This window comes from Thermobia domestica, chromosome 9 (genome assembly GCF_964235325.1).
Source record: "Thermobia domestica chromosome 9, izTheDome1.hap1.1, whole genome shotgun sequence".
NCBI lineage: Eukaryota > Metazoa > Arthropoda > Insecta > Zygentoma > Lepismatidae > Thermobia > Thermobia domestica.
In genome coordinates this window covers 217,806,062-217,825,357 of record NC_137462.1, presented here as the reverse complement: position 1 = coordinate 217,825,357, position 19,296 = coordinate 217,806,062, and the positions used below count along the sequence as shown (strand labels likewise).

The following is a 19,296-nucleotide window of genomic DNA, read 5'->3' as shown; positions in this document are numbered from 1 at the left end:
CCTGTAGGTTAGTTTTGAAAAGCTTCAATCATGCTAAATTTAATCATCGGAGCCGTACAGGAAGGGCCCAGTAATTTTGGGGTGTAAAACGTGTCCCATATAAATAACATTGGAAAGATTTTTCAATTGCGCATAAATCCACTCTAAAGATGGAAATTTTAATTTTTGGTGATTTACTTGGTTAACGCTAACGAAAACGTACAAGTATACCGAATTTCAAGTTTTATTCCAACTGGGTTATTCCATTATAAATCGTCGAACACTCCCCAGTCGACCATCTGGGATTTTGATGAAATTTGACACACAGGAACCTACATCCCTCGTAAGAAAGCTTGCAATTTTTTTTTATTTTCTGTCTCTACCAGTTCTTGAGAAATTGACTTAGAAGTGAGGCAGTCTGAATCGTGACTTGCTGAACACACTGATTATTTAAGTTTTCAATGAACAAGATCTCGGTTACTAATTATGTTATATGAGTCAAACTTTTTCTGCAATAAATATATACATCGTTGTAATAAAGTAATATGTTGAAAGTGGCATGACCATTTTATGTTCGGATATATAAAATGTTAAAGTCAGCACTTTTTTTACATCAAAGTTTATAAAGCTCATTTTTTAACGTGTCACAGATTTCCTAGATAAAACAACAAATGCCTGTGTTTGTGTACATTAACTCACAGGGTAGTGAACTATATGCACCAGTAATACAGAGCTGTTTACACGTTATTTACAGGATTTATGGGATGTTAAAGTTGATATCATTGTAAGAAAACACATTTTTTGCTTATTTTCAAAGCCCTATTTAACTATGTTGACAGTTGAATATGAGTGAGATATTTTGGGAGAACATTGCTACTTATGTAACAAACAACTTGTGTGAATTTCAAAACCCTGATGTATTTCGTTTTATTATAAATCATCGCCTTTGTCAACAGGTGTTCGTAGTCTCAGGTTTAGAACGAATATGAGGAATGGAAGTAAAGACGTACGTGTGCGCCAGGTGCAATCATTTACAATGATTGTGCACTTGAAAACATATATTGTAAGACTGTAAGAAGAAACAACCTGCCATAGAAAGAAATTAATTGTTACAAAAAGTAGAGTTCTGTGGGTCAAAATTACAGTTGTATTAGTATAAGAAATTAAAGAAAATGAAATGAAATCTTTAAGTTTTTCGTCCCACGGTTATGCCGGTTAAGCTAAAGGAGACGGTGATGATGAGCGATGAATGAAACGGTGGAATGAAGAAAGTGGAAGGAAACAGGAGAACCCCGAGAAAAGCCACACACACGGTGTTTGTCCACCACTAAGTTCACTTGGCGGGAGTAAGGTTTGAACCCGAGACCCCATGCACCAGAGCTGATAGTATAAGAAATTGAGTGTTCAAATAAGTAAAGAAAGGGCATGCAATGTGAAAAGGAACATACTAAACCTGTTAAACAGATTACGTAAGCAAATAATACGTGCATGTTGTGAAACATAAATGATTTGAAATTGTGGAAACATATATGAACTAACCCTTTGCAAAAAACATACCTTTCTTTACTTTTTAAGACATGCTAGTACTTTTTTAAAAAATGAAATGAAATCTTTGAGTTTTACGTCCCACGATTATGCCGGTTAGGCTAAAGGAGACGGTGATGATGAGTAATGAATGAAGTTGTGGAATGAAGAAAGTGGGAGGAAACGAGAGAATCCCGAGAAAACGCATGCACACGGTGTTTGTCCACCACAAAATTCACTTGGCGGGGGCTGGGATCGAACCCGGGACCCCAAGCACCAGAAGTGAATGCTCTACCAATGAACCACCGTGGCCCCTACTAGTACTTTTTGGTAACTATTATAATCCAGTCTGTATGTTCGTCCACTGCTGCCTTGTAATAAAGGTACTTCTAGGTATAGATAACATCATGAAATGGTATCCAAACTTCATCTTTCCGCAGTGTCCATGTCAGCACTGAGGACTCGGGTGATACCATGAAATTCAAACGTATTTCTTTATTTTCACATGACACTTCGTTGATCATACAAACGTACCACCTACTGTCATACATGCATGCAACGTACACATCACTATGAAGCTTATGTTGCCATTCTTCTCTTGCTTCCACCAGATACACTGTGGTATCAAACTCGTCTGCAGAAATTATCTTCATGAGGACTGTGTTTGCCTCAGTTGGTATAAATGCATGGTGAGAGCGAGTTCCAGGAATGATCTTCAAGTTTGCATGTCTTTTCTAAGCATTCACTCTTCCTCGAGATATCTTCAGCAGACACATAAAAATAGAGTATACCTTTAATGTTGCTGTAAGCCTATTCGTACATCCCCTGTGCAGTAACAATTGGTCTTGTAGGTGACTGAAGACTGGCTCTGGCTGTCAATCTTTGTGTAGTTTTCCTACACCATCACATGGGCTTTTGCCGTGGGATATTACAAAATAGTGCCATTCTGCTTTAATTCCGAAGACAGTTTCATGCTGATATAGATTGTAAATGTTCTTATAATTTTTATATTGTGATCCAGCACCATCACTGAAGTAAATTATCTTATCAATCTGCCTATCTTGAAGGATTTGTGTCAGGTGTGTCATGAAATGCCTTAGGAATATACAGGCAGTAGTATCATTATGCTGCAAACTGTCTGATATGCAACAGAAATTGATACATTGCAGGGTTTAATTATCATTACGGTACACCATGAAAGGATACACAGTTGCCTGGGATTTCTCCAATGGCACTCTGAACCTCGACCCGTATAACGAACGTATAATTTTCGCCAAAGTCCAGTAAAACAATTAGCTCTGCTTCCTGAAGTGAAGTTTTTGTTCCTCAGGTATGCAGCTAGAGCCTTGGCTATGTAATAGTGCTCTCTAAGACTATCAATTCCCTGAGCTAATGTGTCACAAAACGCATTCACCGAAAGCTGTAGGGTTTGTAATGTCAACCGGTCTGTGTGAACCCAGTTTTTAAATTTGACATAGTCACCACCTTCAAGTAAGTTATCATCAAAACGGTTTATTAGATAATCTTGCACAGCCTCCTTCCTTCCACAATTGACAAAGTAATGTAACATACATTGTCTCTTCAATATCTTTCAGTTTCTTCAATTCTGCTTTCCTGCAGAATGATAATTTGTGGCACTTTTCACCATTCCTAACACCTAAATTACAAGGTTTCGTTTCTCTGATGTGGTTCACAAACGGAAAATGCTACTTCTATACTAATTCATATACTAATTCCATCTAGTGGCGAGGTATAAGAAGTATGTGATAAATCAGTCTCAGGTAATACCATCTGTTGAGAATCTCGCTCTAATTACTTCCATTCTCCATATCCGTTCTAAACCTGAAAGACTACCGACACCTGTTGACAAAGGCGATGATTTATAATAAAACGAAATACATCAGGGTTTTGAAATTCACACAAGTTGTTTGTTACGTGAGTAGCAGTGTTCACCCAAAATATCACACTCATATTCAACTGTCAACATAGTTAAATAAGGCTTTGAAAATAAGCAAAAAATGTGTTTTCTTACAATGATATCAGCTTTAACATCCCATAAATCCTGTAAATAACGTGTAAACAGCTCTGTATTACTGGTGCATATAGTTCACTACCCTGTGAGTTAATGCACACAAACACAGGCATTTGTTGTTTTATCTAGGAAATCTGTGACACGTTAAAAAATGAGCTTTATAAACTTTGATGTAAAAAAGTACTGATTTTGACATTTTTTATATCCGAACATAAAATGGTCATGCCACTTTCAACATATTACTTCATTACAACGATGCATATATTTATTGCAGAAAAAGTTTGACTCATATAACATAATTAGTAACCGAGATCTTGCTCATTGAAAACTTAAATAATCAGTGTGTTCAGCAAGTCACGATTCAGACTGCCTCACTTCTAAGTCAATTTCTCAAGAACTGGCAGAGACAGAAAATAAAAAAATTACAGGCTTTCTTACGAGGGATGTAGGTACTTGTGTGTCATATTTCATCAAAATTCCAGATGGTCGACTGGGGATTTTTTTCTAATATCGGTGATTATATATGGACTGACCAACTCCAAGTACCTAAAACATGAGATTTTAAGGTATATATATATATATATATATATATATATAAAATAAATAAATAAGATGGGGAATTTCTTCATCCCCCCTTTAAACCCCTTAAAAATTAAAAATATTCTCTTTTGGCAATTTTTCTGTAAGTTAATCCCGGAAAGCTACGATCATGCCAAATTTCAACTTTCCATGTCAAATGGAAGTGACCATTTATTTTATGTCAGTTCATGTAGTTTTATATATAGTTAAGATTTCATAATAGTCAGAAACGCCAGCAGGATTTTTTTCAAGGGTCAAAATACCGATGCATACGTGAATTTGCGAATATACACATTGTAACGCACATAATACTTCACGTTCTGCAATTATTATTGACGGACATTTCATAACTTTATTAACTACAGGTATATATTAAATACTGTAATCACTGAGTGTTGGTATGTATTTCTAAAAGCCGAGCTTCTTTCGCAAATCCAGGGGGAACTATTGCCCCCTGTTGCGTTCTCCCTTGAACACAGTGTAATGTAAAACATTCACGGAGAAAAAAAAAAATCGTCGTAATAATTTCACTTTTATTTATCACCTTCACATATACACAATAGTAGTAGAGGTGCCAATGCAACATCTGAATTTACTGGTAGTTTTTTCCTACGGTATTAGACACAAAATGACAAAATGTGTTTAAAAAATCATTCTTCAAAGGTACGTTATAGCAATTTAACATTTTATAGAGAGTGAGTTCGAAAGATGATTTAAGATATAAACAATAACAACAAGAAAGAAGCGGTGTTTCTGGCACTTACAATTATACCTTAAAATAAACAAGACTAGCAATCCTGTAATAGGCAGAAAGTCGAGCGTCTTCTACAGAATTCTACACGGCGAGTGCTTGGTCCTTCATTTCGCTCGCCACTGGTATTCTTATGCTTCTGTAAGTTGATGCAAGAAATACAGATCCAATATAGGGATAATGTTCAAGGTTTCGCTAGACACTGGCTGATCTGTCTACTTACATGGATCTAGTTTCAACGTAAATAAATAAAACGGAAAAGAAATTAAAGAAAATTTTAAGTTAGGGAAAAAAATTAAAATTAATATAAAATTCTAAAAGGTAGACAGTGTCTACCGTCTCCCCTCAAGCCTCGCCACTGTTTGTAACTTCGTTCGAAATTCGTTGTATGATGACCGTAGTATTCGACATTAAGGTACTTCGGATGTGCATTACCCCATCCGTTTCACTTGGCGTTATTATATTTTAGAACCTTAAAAATGTGGTTGTTTCTGGATGTTTGCAACATTGTATGATAAGTTTGGAATTGAATTTTTCCCCTCCCTCCTGATATTTGTATGGCACAAAATTTCAGCGATTTTTGTCCATTAGTTTAAAAGTTACAAGGGCGTTCAAGATAAATAATCCACCCTGTATGTACGGAGTTCACATTGAGCGACAACTGCTTGAGACTTAGTCGTTGAGAGAAATGGTCACTTAACAGTTTTATTTTTTCTTTCTTTCTTTTCCGATATAATGTCGCTACGGATACAAAATTCGCACAACACAGCATCATGAGTAAGGGTAAGATGTTTCCTTTGGAGCAAAGGGTGTGGATTAGAATTTCGAAATATTTTATTCCCTTACTACTACACTAAACTCTGTCATTCACTACTTAAAATTAAGTTACGAAGGAATCAGTTGTAAGTCGGTGATACATTTTTTTCAAGGGAGTCTATAAGCGTATGAAATGTCATGAATAGGCCCGCTGTTATCACATTTCGTAAAATTGCAACCTTGCTCTACAGTTACCAGTGTCTCTGAACTTAAAATTAGGTAAGTTTGAACTTACCTCTCTTCGCTGTCTTCATTGTTTTCTGGAAAAAAAAAATATTTATGTGGTTCCATGCAGTGCAAGTTTATATATATATATATATATATAAGGACCTACAGGTATCATATAGAATAAAGATAACGTAGTTCGGTTTATTTCAGATCAATTTACAAAGTACAAGAACATTCGAACTCATTTTAACACGTATATTGAAAATTTCATTCAAAGTTCAGAATATCTCAATTTCATATGTGTATTTCATTCATCCTGTTTGGAATGTCTTAGGACAAAATGAAGACAAAAGTATATATACATAGCACACAGCTGTGTACAGTTCTAACTTAGTACACGAATTGGTTTGTTGCGAAGAACAAAGTACTTCCAGGTAAAAATCGAATGTGGGAGGGAGTGTTCAAGCATGTAAGCTTTTTACTCTATAGAATGCTTGATGCAAGTAAAAATGGCTCTTGAGTGTGCACGTGCTTTCCTCCACAGCCTGGTGCTTGTTGAGCTGGGTTCAAAATTTATTAACCTTACGAGATTTCGTATTGATTGCTTGAAAAAATGTCCACTAAGAGGAGTTGTCGATAATACTATGGTCTACTAATACATCAAATATGTAGCAAAATTAGAATACGAATTATTAAAAAAAAAAAAAAAAAAAAAAAAAAAAAAAGCAAGAAAGGAAACTATAATTGGCAAAATCAGAAAAGGGCATTGTTTTTTAATTGCACAGGACACATTGATATTTAAAATTTTACTGTAAGTATTCATCAAATAAATAAAAAAAATTAAATTGATTTTTCCCTTTCTTTATCTTTTTTTAAAACAGCTTCTGGTTACCAGTGTCGGGATATGAATGAGAGTTTTTTTTCTTTTTTAATATGTTCGCTGAACACTTTATCAGATAAGGGAGGAGAAAAAAGGGACAGAATAAGTTTGTTCTTCAATTTTTCCTTATCTCTCAGTTTCGTGTCCTTATCTAATGTAGTGTCCTAACGAAAGACCTCATAGGGTACTTTTTTTTGTAGTCCTTTGGGTATATACATGGTGTTTCAAAACAATACCGACAACGTTTGCGATGTGATTCCTGACACCAAGATAAGACAAAATGTATAGACCGACCTTGGTGCACAAATGCTTCCTTTCGGAGTTATAATTTGGAAAAAATGTGAAAAAATTAACTTTAGAGGTCCATAGCTACAAAACTATGGGCGATATTGTACTCGGGTCAAAACTTCACTTAGGAACTCTTATGTGCCCTGTCCAAAAATACATGTTTCAAAGTCCTAAGGTACTCACGCAACAATTTTATAGAGGGAGTTTGGCTACAGACATTTAATTTGAAGTCCCTCCATAAAAGTTGTTGCGGAAGTACTGCAGGATTCTGAAACTTGGATATTTGGATAGGGTACATACTAGTTCCTAAGTGAAGTCTTGACCCGACTACGGTACGTCGCATAGTTTTGGAGCTACGGGCCTTTCAAGTTCTTTTTATTTATTTTTTTTTTTCCGGCAGCCTATAACTCCGAAAGGAAGCATTTGTGCACCCAGGTTTGGTCTATACTTTTTGTCTTATCTTGGTGTCAGGAATAATTTCCCAAACGTTGTCAGTGTTGTCTTGAAACACCCTGTATATACCTCAGGCAAGAGGACAAATCAGATTGAACAGAGCTATAAATTACCTTTAATGACATCATTGATAACAGAAACTACAAATTCTTTGGTGTGGGAGACCCGAGATCGATTCCCGGCGGGAGCTCATTTGGTTCGGATTCCACGTTAATCAGTAGGTGCACGTCTCATATAGCCTCGCTGCTGAAAGGGACGCTGAAGTAAAAATCAATTCAATTCAAGAAACTACAAATTACCACAATAGATGGATACAAGAAGCGCATTGCTGTCAACAGTCACGTTACTTTTATAGTTTAATTAGTTGTAATAATCCCAAAAAGGGCTATAATATTTCGGGAACATCAGCACAAAGGATGTAAAATCAACTAAAACATGGATGATACACCACAAAATATTTCATTAATTCATTTCCGTAAAGACTTCATAAAATTAAATAAAATAAAAGTTTAAGGTATTTTTCTGCCAGCATAACAATTTCGGAAATCTAAAAACATAGAAAAATCATTATTTTAATTTCTCCGAAGAGTTTTCTGTATGAGTTAAATGAGAAAATACCTTTTCAGAAATTGAAAATGATTAGATTGCATGAGAAGACCCTTAAAAACTGCGGGTCATATATATTTAAGCGAGAATAAAACAAAACCTGTGTCTATTTTCTACGAATCCTATTATTATTGCATAGTTATAATTTATACTTAAAAGAAGTAAATTTTAGTCTGCAACTTCGAAAGAAACACTTCCTGGTGAGAGCTCGTATAGTTCCACGTCTCATATAGCCTCGGTGCTGAAAAGGATTCTAAACTCTAATCCAACCAACAACCAATTCGAAAGAGTAATCATTAGAGCTGAAACAAAACCCATCTCTGTTTGAAAAGATTGTATTTCCTTTCGTGATAAGATTGCGTTTCATTCTGAAAGCTGCTCAAGGAACGACGTATAGCTTAAATAGAAATAAAATCTGACCAAAGGAAACACTTTTTATTACTAATCCGTGTTACAGTTCCAGCAGTATGCCTTTACCTTCATCAGCACATTAGATAATGAAGGCAGTGATGTATACTCCTTGGTTATTTTGAGTTTTAAGCCCGACTTAGGTGATATTTAAGTGCTTCTAAAATTTAAAATATCATTTTTTTTATTAACTAAACTAACTCTATGGCCTATAAAACCCGGAGTTTCAATGCCGCGTTCACAAAAGCTCTCTACTGACTTCTATCCTTAGCCAACTGAATCCAGTTTCTACTTTGTATTCCTATTTCTGCGAGATCCATCTTAATATTGTCATCCCATCTGCGCTTAGGTCTTCCTAATGGTCGTTTTCCGATTGGTCATCCAGTTAAGACTTCGAAAGCGTTTCTACTTTCTTCGATCCTAGCTACATATCCTGCCCACCTGAGCCTCCTAGACTTGATGACCCTAACAATGTTTGGTAAACCCTATAGATTATGCACTTCCTCGTTATGAAGTTTCCGCCATTCCCATTCCCGTTCCTCTTGGGTCCGAATATTCGTCTCAGGATCTTGTTTTCAAATACTTTCAGTCTATGCTCTTCCTTCCGAGTAAGCGACCATGTTTCGCAACCATACAGAACAACAGGAATGATTATCTTTTATATATTTTAAGCTTTAAATTCCTCGACAGAATCGCGACAACAAGAGATTTTGAACTGAATAATAACACAAATTTCTTGCTTTTAGTCGACATTTAATTTCTTCCCAAATATGGTTTTCGTCCGTTAACACTGATCCTTAGATATTTGAAAGTATCCACTTTATTAAAAGTATTATTCGATATTTTAACGCATCCATAATTTGCTGCATTACGATCCCGACGAACTTCCATGTATTTAGTTTTCTCTATATTTACTTCTAAACCAATGTCCCTGCAAGCATTTAATAAGACCTGCATTTCTTTCTATTGTTCTTCTATCATATCGTATTGAAATTACATCATCAGCATATGCCATAACCTGGTGAACACCATTCAGCTTTAGGCCCTGGTAGCTATCTTTGATTTTCCTTATATCGTATTCCAGAACAAAATTGAATAATAATGGCGACAACTCATCTCCTTGTTTTAGGCCATTCTCGACTGAAAGCTCGTGGACAAGAGGTTTCCAACCCGGACTTTACTTTAGGATTCATTTAAACACATCTCAATTAATCTAATTAGCCTTTTTGGTATTCCTAATTTTGTAAGAATGTTGTATAATGTTTCCCTCCTAACCGAGTCGTAAGCCTTTCTAAAATCAATAAATAGTTGATGTGCCGGGGTATTGTATTCCCACTTCTTTTCGAGTATTTGTCGAATGGTAAATATTTGGTCGATAGTTGATCGATTTCGTCTAAATCTGCACTGATAATCTCCAATAATTTCATCTGCGTATGGGGTCAATCTTGCTAATAGAATGTTTGAGAGGATTATAAAAATAAAAAGTATTTTTATTTATATTCCTAGTGTCTTTATTTCGAAAACCTAACCTAAAGTGATCAGTAAAATGAGTGTTAACAATTTTAGTTTTAATGGGTTATGATGGTTGCTTATCTTCTTTTATGATAAAAATTTTATGACGGTTATTTATTCCCAGATATTTGTATAAAGCTTCCGCCACAGATAACATCATCTTACGCTACTCGTTATCAAAGGTAAAATCGTTCTCTTGTGCTAAGTTACTTTATATCCACTGCAACCAAATGTAGACCAAAGTGACCCCCCCCCCCCCCCCATCTTCAGAATTATCTCATGAAAGTCTTTGTCAACTAGTATTCAGCACAAGCTAATAAGTGAACAACAGCTAACGGCATAGTTGTTTTCAATCGTGCATGTGCAAATTTTGTAACATTCCTTTCTTACATTAAAACGTAGAACTGCTTTAAATAATACAATTTCATTTCTAGAGAACAGGATGCATTTAGGAATTACAAAACATACAGTACTATTTAATTCTAATGTTGGTTGAGGTTAACACCCTTCGGTACAAAAGCTATGAAGCATGGACGTTCACTTTAACGTAGGTTCTAAACTACATGTAATCACACCAGGAGTGGAATTTGGATCGTCACCGAAAGTGAAAGAGCTTCATACAATGAGACAATGATGCTAGAAGTACATATGTTTATATACTTAGATGTAATACTTCAAATTTATGCACAAATATAGGCACTTCATAGAACACAAGAAGAATCAAGTAGATACAAATACAGTTACCTAGCTTTACAGTACTTTTAGGCATAGGCAATTTCTGGCGATCTGAACGAAACCTCTCTTGTGGTGAGGAAGACAATTGCAATAAATTATTATTATTATTATTATTATTATTATTATTATTATTATTATTATTATTATTATTATTATTATTATTATTATTATTATTATTATTATTATTATTATTAAGTATTCTGCCTGTTGGCAGGTTCTGGGACTAATAAGTTTAAATTTTAGGTTTGGGTCTAAAAATGTTTCTTCCACGTTTCTCTATCTTCAGCTTTCTTTTTAACTCCCAATATTTTCTTCTATTCTTAAATCATCGATTATGGCTTATCCAGACTGAAGAGTGGACTGTTGGTCTTATGGGAACAGCGATGCCAAGTTGAACATTAAACACAAATGCAGAACAGATCGCGCTTCTATTATACTGCCGGCTGATGTTGCCAACTCACGTAGTAAAATATCCACCACCACGACGATTAATAAATAATAATAATAATAAACAACTTATCACATTTGAATAAATTGCACTCCAAAGGATCAGTTCATTCCATATGTTTTGTCTTTCCACTCTTTATCCACGGCTATCCCAATATTTACCCACGATTCGCCCATGTATACTATGTTTCTATTTTGGTTTCGAAATTTTCTTATTTGCCGTAGATATTTGTGACGCAACGACACAATATCCTCTCTCTATATAAGCATGGCCTTACTTTGTCTTTTCTCATAAACAAATTCAAGCTCTTTTAAACGTACGTGGAACGTGGATCTTTTAAAGTTCAGCCAATCGGGATCTGAATCAGGGGCGGATCCAGGGGAGCGATCGGGGCAGTTGCCCCCCCCCCCCCAGAAGAGGAAACTATTTTTTATAGATAAATAAAACCCATCCCAAAGTTTGGAGCTCTTAAAAAGAGCAGTATGACAACCCACCGCCCCCCTTCCAGAGGTCGGTCCTGGATCCGCCCCTGATCTGAATTCACTTGTTTGAGAACGGAATTGAGTGTTGGTGACAAATTTCTAAAGAATAACTTATGGACCTTTTGTCTGATCGCACTGTTAACAAATTCATTATATTTTACAAATCGACTGTTCTTTGCAATTTTTTTTCTTAATCGCTTCTTATTCGGTGTTACTAAAGGTCCACGTTATAACTCGCTTCGAATTTTGAAAACAGCTGTCCTGGAAGTTTTCGTGGCTTCAGCTGTTTCACTCGCGAACCAACTTATACTTTTACCCGGGTTTTTCTGCTTTAAGTAATTAAACACGTTCATAACAATAGCCCTTTCTTTGCTCTTCAACACTTGACCACTGTTACGCTTAAAAGAGGTGCTGCTGTAACTTCTTCCATTTTGATATATTAACACACACCTATTCACACACAGACACACCCGATTTTGTTCCCAGAACAGCACAGTACGTAAATAAACACAATCAATAAAATGCCGAATGCTCAGAGACTACACTCCGCCACACACTGCACACTAGCAGACACAACAGAGAAGAATTTTGTCTGGAGTCTGAGATGAGTCATCTAGCGCGACAATAGATGATACAGTAGGTAAGCAATTAGTCCTACCCACCGCAACAAACGGTCTCCCTATTTCCTGGTGTAGTTTCTGAAACCAATACTATTATAAAACCCAACAAAAATCGGTCAGTTTCTAACTCCCAAAGAAATTTCAATACAAGAAAGATGAAAGAAGATATATGAAATGTGTCCTACAGTAATTCTCGCTAAAAATTTCCTTCCCGACGAGGAATATATGTAAATAATCGAACTCAGATGTACCGAGAAAAATTTCATGGATCAGTGCTAGGCCTAAGAAGTTTTATACTTAGCGTTTATTTTTAATACAAAGCAAGTTAATAGTTTCGGAAAGATATGGATTATGGCTGTAGCTTTGTTAAATAATAATAATAATAATAATAATGACCTAATAAAACTAAACTACCTGAGATGGTAATTTCGTACTTGAAAAATCATCTTGCAGATCATCCCCTGAAATTATTACTGCCTTTTTATTCACAGTGTCCCCCGTGGATGAGTGGTTACGCTTGTCGCCTTGTAAGCAAAGGGTCACGGGTTCGATTCCAGGTGCGGACACAAGTTGTTCGAATCTCACGTTAAGCTTCGCATCTCCTTTTCTGCTCTCTTTCCTTTTTGATTAAAATATTTCTCTTTGGTTGAGACAGAAAAAAAAGAAAGAAAAGGAGATGGAAAGAAATTTTACTTTTTTCCAAAAATCAGAAAGATTTCATTCAGTTCTTTCTGGCCGTACTTTTATTTCTTTTTAGCTACGTAAAATCAGTGGAAGTGAATACTAATGAGCTCACGAATGTAGGTTGACACTACGGTGAAATTTTTCGGCAGTTGGAAACGCTATCTTTGAGCAGACAGGTTTAGTCACGTACAAATGGAGCGGCAACGTTCTAGCAGCTATTACACTTATCGTGTCTTCCCCCTTCAAGTTTAAAAAACAAAAACTAGCTATTAAAAGCTAATTAAATACTTTATAAGGAAAAGAGAAGTTATGAAAATTATTTTTGGTATCGTCGTTAAATATTTAACATTTTTAAAGATAAACTACAGTAGTGAAATCTGTTCTCTTTAAGGGGGTAAGTACGCAGAAGTAAAAGCCCATAAGCAGCCACAGTACAGACCAAACGCTGGACGACCTATAGTTGTGTTCTTCGTCTTCCTATTCGTCACTTTCCTTCTATAGCAATATGAAGAAGACAATTTCTTCACTAGATGTGTCCAATCCTATTAGCCTTCCTACGAACGATGTTGGCTAAAAGCGTCCTCTTCTTTCCTATCTGTTTTAAAACATCTTCGTTTGTTGCTCTCTCTGTATCATTTTATCTTCTCCATCTTCCTCCAACACCACATTTCGAAGCTCTCTAAACATTTCTTCTCTAACTTCCGTAGTGCCCAAGTCTTTGAACCATACAGTCCAATACTCTATATAACGGGTTACAACTAAAAATCTGCACAAAATGTGAGGTAAGATAAAAGCAACCAGACGACAAATGGAAATTATATTTTAATGTTTACTTACAGTATATACATAGGCACAAAAGAAAGTGCTAATGATACATTGCAAATGGTCCGTGATCAGCTACAGTCCGCAAACGTGTTGGAATAGACGCACAGGCTGTTTGGATGCCAGTTGGGTCAGTTTCTTTTAAACATTTGCGTATTCTTCTTTGAAGCTGCTGAACAGTTTTTGCCTTCCAATTATGTTTGTACACCTTGTTACTCAATTGTCCAAAAAAAATCTTCGATTGGAGGGCACTGGGGCAAGTTAGTTGGATTATTGGTTTTGGGCACAAAAGGGATGTTTTGGGACATGAGGTACTCCTGAGCCTTTCTCGCATAATGAGAACTGGCTTTGTCAGGCCAGGAAATAAAATTATTGTCAGAATGATATTTTCGTATAAAGGGAACTAAGATCTTTTGAAGACATTGCTTCACGTACACATCTTGATTGATTGCTAACCCACTAGGCTTGAAATAAGGCTGCGACACAGCTTTGTCCGATACAACTAAATAAAGCATCACTTTGCCTTCAAATTTCTGCTTGCCTTTATATTTTATATTAGAAGCAGTGTGTTGCTTGTCTGAGGAATAATAAATGTCATTTCCGGGCATTTAGGATTTAGAAAGGCTAAAGTAACTTTCATCATCCAAAACAAACGATTTTCCTTTGTAATTTCTGATCACCCAACGACAATTTGATTTCACAGTTTTTATTTTCGTGTCTGTGTAAGATGGAGCTTTTTTCTTTTTGCACGCTTTAATTCCCATTGATTTTAATGTTTTAGATATATATTGTTGTGAACACTAAATGTTTTTGTTGCGTCGTTCTGACTAATGTTGTCTTTCTTGTCAAACATCTTTTTTAGTCTTTGTTTATTTTTATTCGTCATAATTGCTGCCTTTCGACCACTTCTTGCTTTTCTTTCTATTGTTCCGGATGTAAGTATCGCATAAATTGTTCTTTTTGGCACACCTTCAGCAGCAAAGTGTTTCATACAGTATGATTTCCCCAATTTGTGATGTTTTTCGTGGAAATTTACAATGCGTGCACGGAGGACTTCTTCCTTTGACGCCATTTTCTACCACTTAATTCGCATCTGAAAGAAAGCAAACATATTGTGAATTAGACAAAGAGTGTACTATCAACATACCAAAGAATAGCGATGACTGTGTCAATAGGTTTTATTTTATGACTCCGCACATTTTGTGCAGATTTTTAGTTGTAACCCGTTATAGCACTTGACCAACTTTTTCCGAGCCCAATATTAAGTGTGCTAGTTAAGAGTGATCTTTTCGTGTTGAATGCTTCTTTGACTATGGAAATTCTTGATCTGAATATTTTTTGTGCAGTAACCGTCTCTCGTCAAAATACTTCCCATATACTTGAAGTTATCGAGCCCTTCAAGTTCTCTTTGTTCTACTCTGACCCGTAAGGGCACGTTCCCACGGGATATTCTCATAACTTTCGATTTTCAATGTTGACTTCCATTCCATATAGTTTTCCAATGTGAACTATTTTGCCAATCATCTCCTGTAGTCTTTCTTCTGTTAATGAATTAGGGGAAGTAATTGGTAGTATGGCAAAAATAGATGTGATAATGAGACGTGTTGTTATCACTTTCGTTGGAAATATCTTGCTTAATCACAATCTCAGCTATGTTCCAAATATTAATTTACTTATTTAAAAAAATATAGATTAAAAAAACTCCAATGAAAAGGACAAGGTAATATGGTTAAAAATTCCTTTGTATACGGTTGTTTATTTGACAATAATAGTTTAGTAAAAATTCCCTAATTTATTTGGCAACTGAAGGAAGAATTAACAGCTCAATGGTAACTAGGTGTGTAGATTAGTAGTAGATCTAATATCATACGAGTGGGTCTCTTCCAGGTACCACAATTTAATCCTCTTTAACATTCATAGTTTCTTAATATTTTGTAGACTTAAATAGACATGGACACTTTAATCACCAATTAAAGAAAAAAAAGTGAAAATATGTTGGGCATCTAATATCTATATTCTTATGACCTGGCATGCACGCACATATATACGAAATATACTTAGTTATTGGTGTCACTGCAATAGTATATTACGTAGCAGCAGTGTCAGGTGTAGTGTTTTCATACAGACATTTCTCTATAATTTTTCTTTTTACGCATTTTTGAATTGATAAAATAGTTCCTAATATGAGTCTTTTATATTTCCAGTTCCCAAAATGAAGTGAAGCGTCTGAGGCCGAGAACTAGTAATAATCTTCAGTCTGTGAATAATCAGAAAAACATTGTCGCAAAGAAAGTGGTAAAGACAGAGGACTTTACGAAGAATGCAAGTAAAAAGTCATGCTTACGCATTACACGAAGTCAGGTGATGTCCAATGAATCAACACCGGAAGTCGCTGAAGTACCTTGTAAACAATACGGAAAGAACGTTATTACGAAACCTCTAATGGACGAGAATGTACAAACTCACACATGTTTTAAATGTGATCAGTGCGGAGGGGAATTTCCTGATAAAGCTCTGTTGACAACGCACATTAAAAGTCACTCGGAACAGAAAACGTACAGCTGTGTCGAGTGTGCGGTCTGTTTTGATACACAAGCGGAGTTGGTGAAACATTCAAAAGTACATTGCAAAGAAGAAAAATCGTAGGTCAATACATCATAATGACCAATGTTGCTGATATTTATTATAAATTAACTTAAATGATACTGCGGTTACTGTTCATGTTATCTTATTTTGATTAAACGTCGTCCTGATCTGTGACGCACCGCTTGTCCTCGTTAAACAAATATTGTTAGCGCAACGAGTGGGAAGTAGTTAAATATTTGAAAAATGTCCATACGAATCTGTTTTGTGCCGTGATGTGATGTCTATGTAGATTTTCTTTAGAGAATTTCTATGCAGATTAAGTATTTTATTACATCGCAGTTCGTAATTGTGAAGTAAGGCTAGTGGTAAGCTAAATACAAGGTTTTAAGTTGATTACAATTTAGAGGCGTTAATTATGAAAAATAGCATAAGTAAATACTTAAAATAAAGCATATAGGATATTGAACAATAAAAAAATGTGTGTGGAAACCAGTGAATTTAGCTTTTAAAACTGTAATTTCAGATAGCTCTTCAATCCATCTCAGAGTTTCTTTGTACCGCTTCTCATATGAAAATTATGCCATACCGAATATAAAACTGTATATTTTGTGATTTTTCGTTTTCTTATTCTCATTATTAGCACTTCATATGCTGTGATCAACCCGACCTTCAGCTTTCTTGATCGTTCTGTCGAAGTAGACTATTATGTTGATCCCAAATATCCAAAAATACATACGATCAAGGAAAATGATAGTCGGCTTGGACACAGAAAACTGACCCATATAAATATATACTTAAGAGTGGATTTATATCTTCACAGAAAAAAAGCAGTTCTCAATATTCTTTTATATTATGCCATAAATAATTTTATTCCAGAATATCTCTGCAAAGGAATAGTAACTACATCTTAGAAGAAAAAAAATTAAAAAGTGTATCACGAAGAGGTTTAGAGCATTATGAAAGTGAAACTGAAGGAAAAAAGATTAACGAGGAGAAAGATTTCGGAGAAGAAAAACAAAGAACAGCTTACGTTCCATAGTGTATATATATATATATATATATATATATATATATATATATATATAAATATAAACTTTTGGGCAAGTGTAAGACAAAGACTGTGCATATGCCATCCATTAAAAAATAAGCCAAAATCTGGATTGAATGAAGGAATACAGAAAAAGCATATACGCTAGAGTCCCAGACAACACGTACGTGTACGACACATGTGCACTATCCATGCATAAGCCGTACATGTGCCAGGCAGGTAGCCAGGGGGGGGGGACCGGAGCCCCCCTTCGAGACCAGAAATGAAAAAAATAAGGAAGGATGAAAATGAAATGAGAAAAAGAAGGATCGCGTTAAAAATTTTAAAAAATCAGGAAGCTTTTGGTTACTCTTTCTTATGAGGAGATTTGTATTACTTGAAATACATGGTGGCAAGGTGAGCGAGATATCCTGGAAGAGTCAGTGAATTTGAAATTTCTAGAAAAGTTACGGAATTCTCAGAATTTCTAGAAGTTACGAAATTCTCAGAATTTCTACTACTAGTCAGGGGGATTTCAAGGAAGATTTCAAGCTTCCGAAAGTATAGTAGCGTTGTGTAACAACGTGGACATTTTTTATCATAAATTTTCGTCATCGCATCCTTGCAGTATCAAACATGTTATTTCAAAAACAATTTTCTACTGCTCCTTTAACCTGCCATTGGAACAGACAGTAGTTGACGGAATAATAAAAACAAAAAATTATATGGAAAGAAAGTTCTGTTAACATATGATTCAACAGAGAGGGGAATGCAGATATTGTAAAATATTTTACAAGACATTATTGGGTATGTACTTTTTATAATAGTTGGGGTCATAATGAAAGGAAAAGTGTTATATTTGAATGAACAAAGGAAGGATGTAAATATTGTAAAATCTTTTTCAGCACGTTCTTTAAATTATTATTATTGTTACTCGAGATTTCTCATAGTTTGTTATTAAAATACCAACATATCCTCATTTTATTGTCCTAACGAACCAATATATGTTGGTAGTAAAGTAGTTTAGATTGATCAAGCTCCTGGGCATTCAGAATTCCATGTCACGCCCCCCTCCCCTCGTTACGAAATCCTGGCTGAACGATGCAATATATGTTCCAGTAAAATAGTTTAGAAATGAAATGAAATGAATTTTTTGAGTTTTACGTCCCACGGCAAAATAGTTTAGAATGATCGAGCCCCTGTTGGATGACCACAGTATTTCATTTCACGGACCCCCCTCCCCTTCACGAAATCCTGGCTACGTGCCTACATGTGCATTTGTGTGGATGATGAATACATACATAAGCCGTACACGTGAATTTGCGTGGATGAAGCACACAACCCTTGTATGTGCACATGTGCATTTGCGTGGAAGAAGCACACGTACGTAACCCGTGCTTAAGCCGTTATGTGCACATGTACATTTGCATGGATGAAGCACACATTTATATAACCCGTGCTTAAGCCATTATATACACATGTGCATTTGCGTGGATGCAGTGCACGTACATAACCCGTGCTTAAGCCGTTATGTACACATGTGCATTTGCGTGGATGCAGCGCACGTATAGAACCCGTACCTAAGCCGTTATGTGAACATTTGCATTTGCATGGATGAAGCACACATTTCTATAACCCGTGCTTAAGCCGTTAAGTACACATGTGCATTTGCATGGATACAGCGCAAGTACGTAACCCGTGCTTAAGCCGTTATGTGCACATGTGCATTTGCGTGAATGCAGCGCACGTACATAACCCATGCTTGAGCCGTACATAACCCGTGCATGTGCACATGTGCATTTGCGTGCATGAAGCAAATTTAAATTACCGGTGCTTAAGCCGTTATGTGCACATGTGCATTTGCACGACTACTGCACGTGTGTATGAGACGTCCAT

At 35.7% G+C, this 19,296-nt stretch overlaps 1 protein-coding gene across 1 annotated transcript in view; it reads left to right on the top strand.

The window, feature by feature from the left end:
• Positions 1-16,985, top strand: part of LOC145660600 (uncharacterized) — an 80,831-nt gene extending 63,846 nt beyond the window's left edge. The window contains exon 4 of the mRNA XM_081725861.1: positions 15,992-16,985. Within this exon, the coding sequence (XP_081581987.1) occupies positions 15,992-16,433 (442 nt within the window). The 3' untranslated portion in view covers positions 16,434-16,985. The remainder of the gene's footprint in view (positions 1-15,991) is intronic.
• The last annotated feature ends 2,311 nt before the right edge of the window (positions 16,986-19,296 follow it).